Raw genomic sequence first — 18,720 nt, 5'->3', positions numbered from 1 at the left:
TTAATGGATAAGGGCCCAGTCAGGCCCCTTTGCATTAACAATATGTATAGCGGTCGGGGAACAAGGCTTCCCCCAACCACTGTGGTCCAGCGCCCGGGCCATTTCCATCTGGCCGTGGGCCCATACTTAGTTGCGGTTACACTCTCTCAATCGTTACACCAATGGTTGCAGTAGGCTGCAGTAGTCTGGCAGGTATATGTTTCATGAAAGTTATTGGAAGATAGGGAACCTAGCTCCCTTTCACCTCTTTCAGAGTTAGGCTAAGGCCCCACGGGCTGCAATCACAGCACTAAAGCACTGCGAAAAGAACCACTGCGTGAACGCACTGAGGTTCTTTCCGCAGCGCTTTCAACAGAAATTTCGCTGAGTTTTCCTCCGTGGGCTTTCTGTTACAATTATATCTATGGGAATTTGCAACGGCTTTGCAAATTGCAGCGTGTCCGCACTGCGTTTTTTTCCACAAAGTGGGCATGGGATTCGCATGAATCCCATCCCCTTTGCTTGCACTGTAAAACGCATCTCCGCTGCGTGCAAATCGCGGCATTTATGTCCCGTGGGACCCCAGCCTTAAGGAAAGCATAGAGCAGCGAGCTTAGCTATTTCTGCAATCTCAGCCACCTCTACCAGTGGCTACCTGGACAAGATCAAGGAGCCTCCATTCTAAGGATAGGTGCAGATCCCAAAGGTAGAACCAACATTAATCAGACATTTATGGAAGATCCTATGGATAGATGGAAATAAATATTCATTCTGGTTTCACCATGGATACAACAAACAAAGAAACACAGGAATTTTCATTGGACAAATGTAAGTAATATTTATTACAAAACATTTTTATGAGTTGCTTTAAAATTAAAATCATTTACCCTTTTTCACACCCTTATTCAAACATAGAAACACACAATGTAGGGAGATATTACAATGTAATCATCACCAAAACTAATGTTTTTCCTAGCAACGACGGCTGCAGCACGTGACACTGCCAGATCTTCATGTACTTTCTGGCACTTTCACTTGGTGCAATGCAAAGGTGCTGGTGCCACGTATCGATGACCTACACTCTGAAGCTGAGAGAAATATAAGACTCTAGCTCTCTCTTAAGCAGGGGTTCCAACCTTTATCTTGCATGTTACTGTATTCCAATCTGTTTTTTTTTAGTTTCCATACATGATTATAGGGGCTGCCATCTTGCCTGAGTGTCTCCTTCATTAGGCTGAGGCCCCACGTTGCAGAAACACAGCCTATTTTTGGTTACAGATTTTGCTGCATTTTTTTTTGAGCCAGAGCCAGGAGTAGATTGAGCAGAAGAAGCACAAGTATTTCCAATACATTTCCTATTCTTTTTGTAACCATTCTTGACTTTGGCTCAAAAAAATGCAGCAAAATCTGCAACAAATAAAGCTGTGTTTCCGCAACGTGGGGCCTCAGCCATATGTCAACTGTGCAACTTCTAATAAGGCCTGGAAAGATGCTGCAGCATGCCTGGTGGGATATCCAGCAATATAATGCAACAGTTATTGTGAACACATCTTTAGTAAAATCGGTCATATGTACACTGTTCATGTTAAATGTGGCCAGCAATCTTCTTTCGATGCTGAGTTTGGCCATTAAGAAAGCTTTGGAACCACTGTTGTATAGAGAGATTATGTGTAGATGTATAAACAGTTTTCCTAAAGTGTCTAAATAAGATTAGATGTATTGAAGATACAGTATACATCAGCCATATTCTGTAACATTAGGCCCGGTTCACATCTGTGTTCGGTATTCCGTTCGGCGAATCCACATGGGGACCCACAAACAGAATACCGAACTCATTGAGAAGAGGTGAGCAGTGAAAGCACACGCACCCCATAGAATATAATCAGTGGCGTAACTAGGAATAGCGGGGTCCCGTGGCGAACTTTTCACATAGCCCCCCCCCCCGACCGACACCGAAGACCTCGACCAACCCCCTACTATGCATTCCTGCGTGCTCTATTATGCCCCATAGTGGCCCCTGCACACAATATTATACCCCATAGTGGCCCCTGCACACAGTATTATGTCCCTTAGTGGCCCCTGCACACACTATTATCCCCCAAAGTGGCCCCTCCACACAGTATTATCTCCCATAGTGGCCCCTGCACACAGTATTGTACCCCATAGTGGCCCCTGCACACAGTATTATGCCCCACTGTGGACACCCAGAAACAATTATTATACTCTGGAGTCTTTTCAGACCCAGGGGGAGAAAAACATTTTAAAAAACCTACGCTGTCGGCCTCTGCTGTAGTCCATCTTCAATGACGTCAGACGTCATATGACCCAGGATGCAGGCTGGGGTCATGAGATGTCAGACGACTAGGCCTGAAGCCTGCTCAGATCGTGGAGAGGTAAGTAACAGTGTTTTTTATATTTCTTACCTCTTCCAGGCCTCCGAGCATTATACTCGGGGGTCTGAAAAGACCCCCGAGTATAATGATAGTGTTTGTGGGGCGGTGTCACTTACCAATCCCGGCCCTGCTAGGATTGGTAAGTAAATAGGGTCACAACCTATTAAGAAAAAATGAAAAAACGCAGCGGTAGCGGCTGTCACCGGGCCCCTAATGTCCCAGGCCCTGTGGCAGCTGCCTCTGCTGCTATGGCGGTAGTTAAGCCACTGACTATAATGGGGTCTGTGTGTTTTCTGCACGAGTCATGCGGAGAGGAAAGTAGTTCATGAAGTACTTTACTTTTCTCTCTGCATGTTCCATGACACCGCGCAGAAAGCACATGGACCCCATTTTAGTATATGCGGCCGTATGCTTTCATGAGCTCACCACTTGTCAATGTGTTGACTCCCCAAACAGAATACTGAACTCAGATGTGAACCAGGCCTTAGACCTTCCAATTATATAATAACTTTTCTTATGATAAATGAATATTACATCTTGCAGGCAGATGACATTAGATATTTCTTTGTTATATGTCTTCCAGGATCAGGCTCTTTAAAGATACAACACTGTTCGGATACTAAAAAGAAAATACAATTGTTATAGCCTTTTATAGTATATACCGTAACCTATCAACAGTAAGTCTATTTTCCACCTTTTACATATCACACTGCATAACATTATGTAAAATAAACAATCCATCTACAAAGAAATATTCACACTCTACGGATTATACATAGTTTTCTGAGGAAATACAGTACTACATAAAGCGTTCCATATTATTGTTTTGAGAAAATTTAAGAAACTTGAAAGATATACAGTTTTAACGCCATGTTCTTTTTACACTAGGTTCACACTAGTGTAGGCCTATCTGTTGTTCTGGTCTGTTAGAGGACCTGAACAACCGATAAGTGAATCACTACAACTTTGGCCACATATGGTACCTGACAGACCCTATTAAGTGTTCCGCTGTGACTCAGATAGCCCTATTTGAGGTTACTAATAGAGATGAGCAAGTACTGTTCGGATCACCCGATCCGAACAGCACGCTCCATAGAAATGAATGGATGCACCTGGTACTTCCGCTTTGACGGCGGCCGGCCGCTTAACCCCCCACGTGCTGGCTACGTCCATTCATTTCTATGCGAGCGTGCTGTTCGGATCGGCTGATCCGAACAGTACTCACTCATCTCTAGTTACTAAAGCTTTAATAGTAAAGTAAACTACAATAAATTCATTTTACTAATACACTTTATGAAATAATGTTCTCAAAACAAAGCAAGTAACAGACATATTTGCTATTGCTGTAAGGGTCCGTGTGGACTTGAATTGAACTCAGCGGTATGCATAGGAGCCACTGCATTATAGATGGATTCTGGGTGGAATCTTCCCCGGATTTGGGATGAAATTGTCAAATTTTACCACGTGAGCATACCCTTACCATTATGGACCCCACAATAAAATTAGCACAATATTTAACATTATCACTAAATGATGTAAATAAAAATGGCACAATTATTTTATTTAACTAGCAACAATCTGGGATCTAATACTATTATATGGGGTCTGAATATATGTATCTATTCACTTTTTTTTAAAGGCCAAGCCTCTTGAAAAGGCCCCTCCTACTTTTGCAGCAATCTTCCACTTGCAAATCACCCTGTGAATGGCTCTCCTAGCTTGATATTTCTGTATTGTGAGTGGTGGCACAGTTTTGTCAAGTTCCTAGTACAGGGTTCTAGAGCAGAGAAGGAGAGGACAAGAGCTTTGAAAGAGAGGTTGAGCAGGGAGGGATAAGTAGTGGGCTGAACAAGGTCCCTGCCTGGTGTCGAGACAGTCCAGTCAGCCCTAGTCAGAAGGAGCGAGACTGTATACCTAGTTGATATAGTTAAAGAGAGTGCCAGACTTGGGTTCGGAGTATAAGTTGGACATAAGTGTCAGTGCAACGACCCTGCCCAAGTCATGGAAAGGACACGGCATACAGTGGATACCCTGTTGGGGCTGTACGTTTGAGAACAATAAGAGAAAAAAAAAGTGGCAAATAATAAAAGTGGAGGACAAGCTCATTCTCGACTCATAGTGGTGACTACAAGAACTGTAGCTCCATTCTTGGAAGCTGTTTTACTGCATTGCCGCCTCAAGTAAAGTTACAGGTTACCTTGTTTCAATGCAACCTCAAGTTTCATAAGTCTTATACCTGCACTAACATTGTGGTGGCTAACTCCCAATAATTTCTGGTTAGGATGTGCCCCATCACCGGGTCTTTAACAACTGATAGCTCCAATTCTGTAGCGCATAGAACTGCAAGCATGATGGGATTTTAAAACGGGCAATTTCATCGTAAATCATTGGGACCATGGTACAGAACCCAACATATTGCCATATAAAGTGATGCCCCCTTTCAGCCTCCCAGTGTGACTCATCTCCTCTAACAGGCCAGGGTGACTTATCTCAGCTAATTTGCATGCTGACTTTCCGAGGTGATATGATAACATATTAGGGGGCAGGGATTTTTGGTACAAGGGATTTCATTGCTAGTATAGTTTTAATGCATAAAGCATACCTTTCTCCTTTGCGCAGGAGGTCAAACCCCTCATTGATCTTCTCAAATGGTAGTCTATGGGTTATCAGTCCATCAAACTTAAATTTGTTATTCATATAGTCACACACAAGTTTTGGTACATCATCTTTACTCTTCCAACCTGCCCCAAAAACAAGATTGTTATTAAAGTATATTATTGAATATATTACATGTCCATGTGAGTTGTTCTGAATATGAGAAAGATTATAAGGATTAAAGGGAGGAACCCATGATTTGAGGAAAAATTCTCAAAATGCTATTAGTTATTTTACGCTATTTTGCCTTGTCCTGTGCAGCTTTACTACTGGATTTGTGCTATTGTGTGTGGCTGCTGATCACGGTCACATCACTGTTTTAGGTTTCTGCCTACAATTGCCAGAACCACTTCCAGACTTATCACAAGCTTTGCTGTACCATATATTGTTATGCTACTGCACAGACTCCTTTGCTGTCATACAAGCTGAAGGTAGATATTTGTGGATTGCTGGGTCTAATGTTTTCAATACTTAATTTTTTATTTTTTTTTCAGGGCCATTCATAGCCAGTACTTGGAAAGTCAGTTTTGCCACCCAACAGATGCATTAGCCATTAATAGAAAGGACTTAGTATGTGACTGCTTCAATGAATTGTCAGTCAAAAAGTTGTTCCACGTTCTGCCACCACAGATTCAAGATCCACTTTATATAAAATAAAGATCTTTATCAATGGCGCAGCCTTTACACCTGAGTTGTAATGTATTATAACATAAGCTATGGTAAGGGAATTTCCATATACATTACCCCCAAAAATAGCTCCAGTCAGAACTCGCCCGGTTAGAATTGCCAATGGATCAAATGTAATGGTAGAAGATGAAGGAGCTAAACCTACAATCACAGTTTTTCCGCAGCCAAAGTGACTGGATAATAGAGCAGAAGTCTGGTGGAAAAACACAAAAATTCAGTTTATAATAAATAATACAATTTATAATACTTGAAGAGATACTCCAGAAATGTAGCAATTAAAAAAAAAAATCATGTCAGTGTATTAGCCCTGATAGATGCCTACAAAACCTTATGCATGAACTCATTTTTCCTATAGTGGTATGACTGTAAAAAAGAAAATGGCCACTAATTCTACTGTCTGTTTAAAATCCATCCTAAGATTAAGGCCCTATGTTGCAGAAACACAGCTTTTCTTTGTTGCAGATTTTGCGGAGGTTTTTTGAGCCAAAGCCATGAGTGGATTGCACAAATGATAGAAGTATAAGAAATTCTTTTATATTTTCGATTCCTTTTGTTGCCATTCTTGACCTTGGCTGAAAAAAACGCAGCAAAAAAAGCTGTGTTCCCGTACCGTGGGGCCTCAGCCTTAAGATGAGTTCACACTGAGTTTTTTGGAGCGGATTTTAAGGCGGGAATCCACCTCAGAATCCGCTCCAAAAAACACCACTTGCATACAGTCGCGGTATTCCACTCTGGATTAGGCCCAAATGAATGGACGTCGTCAGGAGGGAGTGTCGCGCCACGGATGTCCACAGCTGATTCAGCCGCAGAACCCGCAGCAAGATAGGGCAGCTCGCTTAATTTTTCTGCAAGCGGGAAAAAAATGCTCACGGAAAAAAAGAAGTGAACGGCTCCCGTTGAAGTCAATGGGAGGTGCTTGTTGGAGGGGATTCTGAGGCAGATTCCGCGGCAAAATCTAGTCCAAAAAACTCTGTGTGAACTCAGCATTAGGAAGGGTTTCCTGCTTCAGAAGGGGCTGAAGTCAGGGGAGAGACATTGTTGGAGTCAGAAGTGGAGCTTGCTATTTTTGGGGTCTGTGCTTGCAGTTTTTGCAGTTGATTGTGGAGCATCTGAGAATTGAGCTTATGTTTTGTTTTTTACAATTACAGTCCTATGAAAAAGTTTGGGCACCCCTATTAATCTTAATCATTTTTTGTTCTAAATATTTTGGTGTTTGCAACAGCCATTTCAGTTTGATATATCTAATAACTGATGGACACAGTAATACTTCAGGATTGAAATGAGGTTTATTGTACTAACAGAAAATGTGCAATATGCATTAAACCAAAATTTGACCGGTGCAAAAGTATGGGCACCCTTATCATTTTATTGATTTGAATTCCCCTAACTACTTTTTACTGACTTACTGAAGCACAAAATTGGTTTTGTAACCTCAGTGAGCTTTGAACTTCATAGCCAGATGTATCCAATCATAAGAAAAGGTATTTAAGGTGGCCAATTGCAAGTTGATCTCCTATTTGAATCTCCTCTGAAGAGTGGCATCATGGGCTACTCAAAACAACTCTCAAATGATCTGAAAACAAAGATTGTTCAACATAGTTGTTCAGGGGAAGGATACAAAAAGTTGTCTCAGAGATTTAACCTGTCAGTTTCCACTGTGAGGAACATAGTAAGGAAATGGAAGACCACAGGGACAGTTCTTGTTAAGTCCAGAAGTGGCAGGCCAAGAAAAATATCAGAAAGGCAGAGAAGAAGAATGGTGAGAACAGTCAAGGACAATCCACAGACCACCTCCAAAGAGCTGCAGCATCATCTTGCTGCAGATGGTGTCACTGTGCATCGGTCAACTATACAGCGCACTTTGCACAAATAGAAGCTGTATGGGAGAGTGATGAGAAAGAAGCCGTTTCTGCACGTACGCCACAAATAGAGTTGCCTGAGGTATGAAAAAGCACATTTGGACAAGGCAGCTTCATTTTGGAAACAAAAATTGAGTTGTTTGGTTATAAAAAAAGGCGTTATGCATGGCGTCCAAAAAGAAACAGCATTCCAAGAAAAACACATGCTACCCACTGTAAAATTTGGTGGAGGTTCCATCATGCTTTGGGGCTGTGTGGCCAATGCCGGCATCGGGAATCTTGTTAAAGTTGAGAGTCGCATGGATTCCACTCAGTATCAGCAGATTCTTCAGAATAATGTTCAAGAATCAGTGACGAAGTTGAAGTTACGCCGGGGATGGATATTTCAGCAAGACAATGATCCAAAACACCGCTCCAAATCCTCAGGCATTCATGCAGAGGAACAATTACAATGTTCTGGAATGGCCATCCCAGTCCCCAGACCTGAATATCATTGAACATCTGTGGGATGATTTGAAGCGGGCTGTCCATGCTCGGCGACCATCTAACTTAACTGAACTTGAATTGTTTGTCCAAAATACCTTTATCCAGGATCCAGGAACTGATTAAAAGCTACAGGAAGCGACTAGAGGCTGTTATCTTTGCAAAAGGAGGATGTACTAAATATTAATGTCACTTTTCTGTTGAGGTGCCCATACTTTTGCACCGGTCAAATTTTGGTTTAATGCATATTGCGCATTTTCTGTTAGTACAATAAACCTCATTTCAATCCTGAAATATTACTGTGTCCATCAGTTATTAGGTATATCAAACTGAAATGGCTGTTGCAAATACCAAAATATTTAGAACTAAAAATGATTAAGATTAATAGGGGTGCCCAAACTTTTTCATAGGACTGTATATGCCCATGGGCACCATGAGCCCCCACTTCTTATATGTAGAAATGAATTACTGCTAGTACACCGACATATTTATCTTTTGCCCAATTCCTGGAAAATTCCTAATACATTTCATAAGATTAATATAATTAGTACTATGCAAATAATTTATCAATGTACCATGACTCCAGTGTTTCCAATGACCTCAAAGGCATAGTCCACTCCGTCATCAGTCATCTCTGCCAGCACTTCATGGATAGGACGGTCATAATCTTTGGGGTTGATACATTCTGTAGCACCAAACTCTTTGGCTTTTGCAAATTTGTCGCTGTTTAAATCAATTGCAATAATCCTGGAAGCGCCAGCTACTTTACATCCAATAATCACTGACAATCCAACTCCCCCAAGACCAAATACTGCGCAGGTAGAGCCGGGTTTAACCTGTAGTAAGTAAAACATTTGTAACCACTGCTTTAGTTATTGTTAATGTGTAAATGATGATACATTTTTGCTTTAGTTTCAACTTTTGCTGAACACCATTTCATGAACTGTACAAATATTGGTAAATAAGATCTTAGGCCCGGTTCACATCTACGTTAGGTATTCCGTTCGGGGAGTCTGCTTGGGGACCCCCCCAAACGGAATACTGAACACATTGACAAGCGGTGAGCAATGAAAGCACATAGACTCCATAGACTATAATGGGGTCCATGTGTTTTCCATGTGGTGTCCACAGGAATCATGCAGAGAGGAAAGTACTACAAGCAGCACTTATGTACAGATGTGATGTGTATATTTAAAGCAGATCCCTATATCAAGTGAGTTAGTCTTTGAGAAAGCTGTGTTTAGCAGAGATAGATGTAGGGATTACTTAATAGAGCCCCTTTCGACAAAAAATAAGCAAGTCTTTTTGAATAAATTAATCATACACATATAGAAATAAATCTAGTATTTACCTTAGCAGTATTCACAGCCGAACCATATCCAGTAGAGAATCCACAGCCAATGAGACAGACTTTATCCAGCGGAGCATCCTTGTGTATCTTAGCCACAGCAATGTCATCAACCACTGTGTACTCAGTAAATGTGCTGGTACCAACAAAGTGAGAAACCGGTTTCCCCTTGCAAGTAAATCTAGTAGTTTTGTCCAAAAGCATGCCACTATATTTTCCAATGCTGTGAAAATAATGGAAGGAAATAATTGACTGGAAATTTTTACTATTTTTTCTATTGTGTTTTCACTATTACATATAGATGCATATATGAGTTCTATATACGCATCTTGCCCAACACAAAGAAGAAGTGACCAAGTGTAGCGTATGACTGTGCAAGGTGCTCATTATTATAGAAGTATTTTGGGTTCTAAAATACAATGTTTTCAGATGAAGATTTTCAGACACAAAGCAGTAAGGACTCGGCGTACTTGTAGCTTACTGACATCTAATCACAGAGGAACTTATTTATTGAAACAGGCAGAGGAAGGATGTGTTGGTTTGGCAGAAATCTGAAGAGACGTGTCAAGCAAATACTCATGGCGGAGCTAAAGCTAACCTCACACTTGTGATTCAGTTCATCCATAAATACTGAATATAACTAGAGAAGGGTAAACCAATTCATCAAAAGTTGAGTTTGACCTGAATATTACAAATTTAGTTGTTAACAAAAACCGAACAAATAGAATCCGTGTTGGACAAACTAAAATGGCTGGCGCCACATGTATTGCACAGTAAAAATACAGGAGGCATGTGTCTTGTAAATGAATGTGATGCTCTGGTGCCACCTTTCAGCCTCCAAGGCGATAGTCAGCGGTAGGTGTACACCTTACAGTGCTGATGTCACATACACTATATAAGGTTGGGTGGGCTAGAACACAAGGCATTTCAGTAATGGTGGATGTAGGGATGGATGTGATATTTATCTAACTGCATGATACAGAGCACTGAGTGCTGCAAAGCTTGCCATAGAGTTTAGGAGTAGGAGAAATACGTTTTTTGTGTAAAAGCGAGTGGCAGCGCAGTGCATTCGTAAACTTGGAGTTTGTATTTAAAGCTTACATTTCATTTTCCATAGACATACAAGTCACTTTAATTTTCACATAACTTTGGCTGTGTTTGCCTTAGAGAGTTAGAAAATTTATAGATAGACTTGAAACCAGCCATGAAACAAGTCATTTAAAAAAAATGTAAAACTGAAAAATCTACCCCCTGAAGGCAATTATGATGTAGATATTTGACAGGTCCACTGAATAGGAGTAGAGCCAGATCTACTGGTTGTATACATACTGCCTAGAAAATAAGACGGTTTGACCTATAGATTAACCTAATAAAATAACCTATAACTATAGGCTATTGTGTATTTTATTATTACTGTATGTAATGTGAACATAAAACAAATAAAAGTGACAGTTAATTGGTTGTCTGAACCAGAGCCAAATTAGGAACCCCCCACCACTAAAAAGGAAGACCCAGGGTCCTCCAGGGTTACTGACTGGCTGGCTGTGTTGGAGGTCTAGAAGGGGTACTAAGTCTCATTAGGAAGAGATGCTACAGGGACTTATTAGACCATGCATCCCCTGTTAAGAATGCTGAATAAGGAATATACAATATCTGCTCCTTGCTGTAAGAGTGAACTTGGCTCTAGGAGTCTAGGACCATGTTTTGGAAGGTAGCTCTCTAGATTAATGCATGTTTTGTTTTGAGGTTTTTTTGTTACAAAAATCCAAGTAGCATAATCTGCTACTAATAGCGCAACTGCCTCTATTATAGCAGAAGCCCAACATTTTATAGACTCATGCAGTGTTGGAGACAGAAATAACATTATCTTTTAGGAAAGAATCTGGAACAGTTGAATGTCCTTACCCCCGAGGTATTCTCAAAGATGTAGAGGGAACCAAGGCCTACTTTGGCCTGTCCTGCAAGTTTGTTTTACCTTTACATGAAGGTATAACAAAGGACGTAATGTATGACCTGTGTGTGTTTTTCCCTGTGTCCTGTCCCTAAGGCTCCGTTCAGACGGGGTACGGGACCATATATTTTGGTCCTGATTTTGACGCGGGAAGCCGCATCAGAATAGGACCAAAATGCGCCTGCCACGACTGTCGCAGCTTCCCACAGTCGCGTCTTCCTACTCCGGAGTAGGCCCAAATGAATGGGCCTAGTCCGGAGAGTGCTGCGGAATCCGCCTGAAAAAAGGGCAGCTCGCTTCTTTTTTCCGCTAGCAGAAAAAGGAACGCTAGCAGTCTGCATAGACCTCTATTGTGAGGGGGCGGATTTTGAGGAGGATTCAGCACCAAAATCCGCCTCCTCTTGCCCGGTGTGAACGAGCCCTTAAGTTAGCCATTTATGTGTATTAGCTTATAATAAATCCCCTTTCAAGAACCCTGTATTAAATGAAATACTTACTCATTCTTGTAACAAAGGTTACTCTCTGGAGTTATACAACATCTGCACTTTCCACACTGAGGAACAAACAATGGGATTACTTTGTCCCCTATAAGAAAAGGAATATAAGTAAAAATATCATTACATTACAGTTTCATATAAAAAACTCAGTTTGTGTGTATACTCCAGTAGATGATCTTTTTTAATATTTTGAAGGGGGAATTGTCATCTTTTACATGAACCAGACAAATACATAGTTTTTGGAAATCTGTATTATTATGTGTAATATATGGACTTATTTATTCTCGGCTTATGAGTCGACTCTAGTGGGAAGTCCTACTCATTGAATGACAGCCAATTCTGTCTAAAATGTATAAACGCCGAGCCATAATAGGGAAGGCGTTTCTGACTGTAGAGATAGATAGGATCAGACTACACAGGGTCTGTTTGAAGCTGGTATCCATGTAAACAGATATACATAGGATTTGTATACACAAAATGGAAGGAATTTTTTATTTTTTTTAATGAAAACTATTTGTTAATTTGCTTCTTCTTTATTTCAGTTAACTTGGAGGAATGAAATAATGTCACAAAGTTGTTCATAGCCTTTAATTTTTTGCATCTATAGCAATCCTCTCTAGTTTTTCAAAGCTGCCTTTGATGATCAATGTTAATATCAGCTTCTACTTTTTCTTTTATATTTACAGCCCTCTACCCTTACCAGGTTGTAGATTTGTCACTCCTTCACCAACACTTTCTACAACGCCAGCAGCTTCATGCCCCAGTATTATAGGGAATTTTACATCTAATGATCCACTTATAACATGATCATCTGATCGGCAAACTCCAGTCGCCACAATCTGCAGGAATACATAATATTTAAGATTATATTCTTGAAAATTCTGACAGGAATCCAGCTAAAATATGACACAGTGTATCTTGTGGTTACATGTACAACAGAAAGGCCAGTTCATTCTCCACAAAGGTGTTTTATAAGAACTTTCATTTATTTATCAGAGGGAATTGTTGTATAATGGACTCTTTGGAAATATGCAGTGCTTCATGAAAACTCAAGTTTTCCCCACCCAGACTTTACTGTACAACACTTAAATTGAGCTTTGCTGCAGCTCTCCTTCACAGCTGGGGACTGGGGCCACCAGTGTGCAGTGAAAATCTGGAATCCATGGGATTTAAGAAGCTAGACCTCAACATTGATAACTTGATGAAATATCCTAGTAATATGCCATGAGTTTACCAAGATGCTCGCCCATGCCCTCATAATCTCCCGCTTAGACTACTGCAACACCCTACTCCCAGCAAACACCCTCGCCCCCCCCCCTCCAGTCCACCTTAAACTGCGCTGCTCGCTTAATTCACCTCACCCCCCCGATCTTCAACGGCTGCTCCCCTCTGCCAGTCCCTCCACTGGCTACCTATAGCCCAGCGAATTGAGTTCAAGCTATTAACGTTAACGTTCAAAGTGATCCACAACCTGTCCCCTCCATATATCTCTGAACTAATCTCCCGCTACTGGCCTACACGTAACCTCAGATCCTACAATGACCTCCTACTCCGCTCTACTCTCATCCGCTGGAATGAGATGGATCCGATGGAATTAATGGTGCTATGTAAATAAACAATAATAATAATAATCAAATGGGAATATCCCCTTAAAGCTGTGGGGGGGGGGGGGTGTTTTTTTACAAATGTTGCTACATTTTTTTGAGCCAATTCTAGGGTAGGATTCAACATTTGGAGCTCCTTGGGGGGTCTTCTGGGTGACATCACTTCTTCCAGGATGATCTCTGAGGCCTGCGATTGACCCTCATCAGTCACATAGCATAAGCCAATGTCATTCCCAGGGGAGGTGAGAGAAGGGATTCTGAAGACCCCAGGGTACAATAACAGCACTTCTGGTTCATAACGAACAAGTTCAACCAAAACTAATCTTTGGACCGAATGACTCAAACCCAAAAAGAAATCTTCAGAGATTCGCACTTCTCTTGTAAGAACCATGGCACACCCCAGGTAGATTTGGAGTATTTGTTCTAAATATTGGAATAAAATTGTTTGCAAGTATAAACCTCACCTTTATGCGAACTTCATGAGCCTTTGGTGGAGCAACCTCAATCTCTTCAATGCTGAATGGTTGTTTAGGGCCCCAGCACACGGCTGCCTTACATTTGATTACCTGAATGTGAATTGATAATAAAACTGAATATGCTCATGTGACATCCACCATTTTAGATCAATATATATACATGTCTTTTGCACAGTCTCCTCAAACCCAGGAATGAACTTGTATCAGATATTATATTGTGTTTTTTTTATATAACTCTAAAATAAATATCTCATATTTAACCCAATTTCATTGAAAGGTTGTATGATAAATCAAATATTTTGTACAAACCAGTAGAAAAACATAAAGACTTAACTGTCAGACTACAGGAAACCGAGTTTTCTATACTTTTTCCTATGGGTGCTCATCCAGTACCCAACAAAGCTCATAACCAATACCTACCTAAATTAATACACCCAAAAATAATAGAAACAGAAGAGAGGAGGGCATAGCTGAATGCAACAGGAAGGGTGGCAGGTGCCTTTGGTTCACAGTGGGTATGTTCTAGGTTGCCCTACATGCTGGTACTAACAAATGATAGTAAGCTGCAAGTACATAAATGCAACTATGTGATCATACATAATGTAAGCCAATAGCTGGTCAGGTAATGGAGGGGGTGTACATCTCACCCAGACTACTCAGGTGGGTGAGATGAGAAAACTCCAGGAATGTTTGTTCTCAGCAGACAACTTTCGTCTGCTGAGCATTTTGGTAAATGCTCAGTATTCGGCTGGATTTTTAGGAATGACAGGTAGGATTGGTAGTGGGACCTGTCATCCCCCTCCTCCAGTCCACACTTTGGGGATGTTCCGGCAACGACTCAGCTGCAGAGAGTCTCCTCGTCAAGGAGGCTTAAGAAGCCAGCTCCAGCAGCAACACTTTGGCAGTTTGGATGGAGAGCTGACAGAGAGGTCATATTTTTGGAGCTGTGTCCTGAATGATTCTACTGGCTTTTGATTTCTGTTATTCTAGGTGAGGTAACCTATTCCATGTTTAGTTAGAGCCTAGCCGGGCAGGTATTTATTTTTGTATTGTTTCCTTTTGTTGCTGCACTACCTTTTTGAGTGTAAGTAAACTCTACCTTTGTTTTGGACTAAAAGAAGCTGGACTTTTGTGTCTATGCCACCCCACCTAGCAACCCCAGACCCTGACAATAACATAACAAAAACCTGAAAAACACTCACAAAAAAATACAAAAATCTTTACTAGGGATAGAGAGCAGTCAATGCTGCTGGTCCCACCTGGGAAGATAAGGGTCATGTGATATTAATTTATTGTACAACTTTTTATCATAAAAATAATAACAATTTTCTATCAATATTGGTCTGAAAGAGGACAACCCTTTCAATTTTTGTAGGTACCATTTAATATTGTACAATCTGTACAATGTACTGGGAAGTTGGGGGGAAAAAACAACTCAGAATAAGGCAGAATTAGAGAAAATGGTAATGGATCTCCACCCCCAGATCTTGTTCCAGGGGGTAGTGATCCACTCTAAAATGGCAACTTGTCATATTTGACCGAGGTTTTAGAAGGTTAATAGTCGAGAAAGAGTTGCTGCTTACTGGATTTGTGTAAATATAATTCAAATATATATGCTACATTTTGGTCTATTCCTATTTTTGGCTCCAAAGTTTAACCCTTTCCCTGGAAACAATGTATCTGTATGTCCTCCCTGGGTTGCATTTCTGTAGCCGAGGATGTATCTAATATGTCCTTACTACAAATGCCGATATCTCAGGACTGGTTGGGGCTATGAAGATGATTGGAGTTTCTTTAAAGTGATACCAAGATCTTCAAGATAACTCTTACAGCTCTGGAGCAATTCACTGTTGAAAACTCTATTAAGCATTAGGCTCCCAGATTTCAATTCCTGATAACATTTTTAACAGCAATTCACTCAGAATCTGTAAAGGCTATCAATAAGATCTTGGTATTATTTAAAGATGATATTCTTATCTTTAAAATTAATCCAAAATCATCTTCATAGCCCCAACCAGTCCTGAGATAACGTGTAGCCCCCCCCCCTTCCTGCCTCAGGTAGAATCTTAAGAAGTGTCATTATCTGTGCATAACCTGTATGTGATCCAGGGTGGAGGGGGGGGGGGACTTCTGTCTATGTTACCTCTCTCCTATCAATCAGAGGGCATACTATACTTTTGTCTCTGATTGTCACATAGATGGAAAATGTAATACCCCTCTGAGCCTTACTAGAGGGGTATTCTTTTGTAATACCCCTCTGAGCATAACCAGGAAGTGTATTGACACTGTCACTGTACTTTTTGTAAAGTACATTTTGTATGCAGAAAGGGACTGTGCATAAACTTTAGTGGCAAATTTGAATTTTTGTGCAGTTTTTGCTTGTAATCTCTGTTTGCTGCAAAGTTGCATGAAGGTGGTTGTATATATGACATATTAAGTTTTGTTTTTATATACAGTATGCTGTGCAATCTTTAAAAAGTTAGATTTTTGTGTCACAGTCAGTTTGCTAGGTGCAGTATAGATTTTTAACATATTAATGAATAACAGCAAAATCTTGCTTGTCTTGTGTATTTGTGCTTTTGAGAGTCCAAGCTCTTGTTGTAGTTAAAGTTTGCGGTACAAATAGTATATATATATATATATATATATATATATATATATATATATATATATAGTCTACATCTTGAGCTATTATTTTAAGTGTATTTTGTTTGTGATTGTGAGATTGAATATGATTTTTAGGTGCAAATATGTGTTTTAGTGCATTTTTTTTTTCAAAAAATAATTTGTGTTTTTCGCAAAGTTACATGAAGGTGGATGAGGCTATTGACAACCTATTGAGACATATAATCTTCAGGTTCCACTAGTGGAAAAAAAAAAAGCTAGCAGAACCATTGAAATCGATGGGAGGCTTTTATTTCCATATGAATAAAAACGGACTTATTAAAAAACCACTGATGCAATTTACATACTAAAGGTAGGTGTGGAATAGCATTTCTAAAGGCTATGCAAGGATGTGATTAGTTTAAAATGACTTTTCCCAATGATATAGCCCCTTTAAGAACATTTATGCTGGGTTTACACTGCCCTTTTTTGCAGTAATGCCTGGCACATTTTCCTGTATTTCACCTGTATGGTAACGGCCAATGAATTGAAAACCTCTAGATTAGGCTAGAGTTTTATGGTGATTTTGACTGTGATTCCCATCATGCAACCAAAGAGCACAAAGTCATCTTGCGACTCTTTCCCTAATGTTAGAGAATGGAGTCGCATTGCGACCTCAGGGGTGTTATGACTTCAAATTGAACAATGTTCAGCGTTTTGAAGTCACTGTTGCTACAAACTAGAGGTTGCAAAGTAACTCCACGTACTAAAATTATTAAAGAAGTGACAAGGTGACCCAGTGATCTTTGGTCGCATAAAAATAAATCACAGCTATGGAGCCCTAGCCTTACTGCATAGTACTAGAAACAGGTAATTCCTGCAAATAAAAACTGCATGCAGTTCAGCATAAAAGCATAGTGTCAATCCAGCCTTTAGATACAAAGAATAATTATAAGATCAAAAATTCTCACATAATCATTAATGTAAAAAAACATATAAATATGACCTGATAAGACTTTTGTTACAAATCAAGAAACCCTGAACACCTTAGAACAATACTTACCTTCCCAGCAGTAGCCATATCACATTCCCTTCCACAAACTATCCAGAGATAATTGTAAACCACTATCACAATTCACATTTGCAAAGGTTCCAAATCATTCCTCCCATTTTAATCTCCTTAAATAAATAACCCTCCCTTGATCGTAATTACAGAGTATTGCAACAGTGATAGGTGAAAGATAAAACGTGTAAAAGGTAATGATCCTTTATGTATTAACAGTTATAACTATGTTTTTTTCCTTTTAGATGTGAACTTTATTCACATTGCTGTTTATGTAGTTGAAAAATGTAATAACTGATGTTACTAGACACAGACAAGCAGTTATGTCACTCATAGAGATAAGCGAACACTGTTCGGATCAGCCGTTCCGAACAGCACACTCCCATAGAAATGAATGGAAGCAGCTGGCACGTACACTTTGCTGGCGGCCGGTCGCTTAACCCCCAGCTTGCTGGCTACGTCCATTCATTTCTATGGGAGCGTGCTGTTCGGAACGGCTGTGCCGAACAGTGTTTGCTTATCTCTAGTCACTGATTTTGGCACAGGTGGAATTTTTCTCTAGATCCCACTCTTTCCGAGCAATCATTGCTGTTGGGTTTAGCGCAGTTATGTTCATGTACAGCATAATTGTGCTTAAAGGGGTTGTCCCATCTCAAGGATCCTATCTATACTGCTAGCTTATGTGGATGTATGAGTTTTCCTAAATACATTGTTTCAGCAAAACTGCTTTGTTTGGCTATTATCTGAGATTATACACTTCATTGTTTACACAGCGTTTCCATAAGCACAGACCTGGGGATGATCTTATCTTTCCGCCCAGGACAAGTAACATAGCTCCCTGCTTTCTGGAGGGGAGGGGGAGCTGAGTGCTCAGGACTTGAGAGCAAGCTTGTATTTCTGAGCTGTTTATCTCCCTCTTCCAGTTATCAGGTCTGCTAATTGAATTTTTGGCTGAGACAGGGAGTGTGTTATCTCTGTATGTAAACACAGACCTAAAAGTGAGTTTATTGCAAGCTGATTCTTGGTCCTGTAGCATGTAAATTTGGCATTCTCATCACCTATCAAATCCAGCTCTGCACCATCAGCTTCGCTCTTAGAACTAATGCACATTTATTTTGCCA

At 40.4% G+C, this 18,720-nt stretch overlaps 1 protein-coding gene across 1 annotated transcript; it reads right to left on the bottom strand.

Moving 5' to 3' along the window:
• Nucleotides 1-2,803: 2,803 nt before the first annotated feature.
• LOC142217261 (alcohol dehydrogenase 1) lies at nt 2,804-17,632 on the bottom strand. Its single transcript, XM_075285458.1, has 9 exons — nt 17,600-17,632; nt 13,921-14,022; nt 12,553-12,691; nt 11,853-11,940; nt 9,408-9,627; nt 8,632-8,892; nt 5,772-5,907; nt 4,975-5,113; nt 2,804-2,991 (listed from the first exon to the last, which is right to left on the bottom strand). The coding sequence occupies exons 1-9, from the start codon at nt 17,615-17,617 to the stop codon at nt 2,967-2,969; spliced, it is 1,128 nt and encodes a 375-aa protein (XP_075141559.1). The 5' UTR covers nt 17,618-17,632; the 3' UTR covers nt 2,804-2,966.
• Between the last annotated feature and the right edge of the window lie 1,088 nt (nt 17,633-18,720).

Source organism: Leptodactylus fuscus, chromosome 1 (assembly GCF_031893055.1).
Source record: "Leptodactylus fuscus isolate aLepFus1 chromosome 1, aLepFus1.hap2, whole genome shotgun sequence".
NCBI lineage: Eukaryota > Metazoa > Chordata > Amphibia > Anura > Leptodactylidae > Leptodactylus > Leptodactylus fuscus.
Note: the sequence above shows the minus strand (reverse complement) of the source record. Positions and strands in the feature narration are given on the sequence as shown.

Bases quoted from the DNA above. Each gene is read 5' to 3' on its own strand.
- LOC142217261 (XM_075285458.1), bottom strand. The intron at 12,692-13,920 runs GTGAGGTTTATA...GTATTCCTGCAG, and splicing joins CTCATGAAGTTCGCATAAAG to ATTGTGGCGACTGGAGTTTG. The intron at 5,114-5,771 runs GTAATGTATATG...TTTTTGGGGCAG, and splicing joins GACTGGAGCTATTTTTGGGG to GTTGGAAGAGTAAAGATGAT.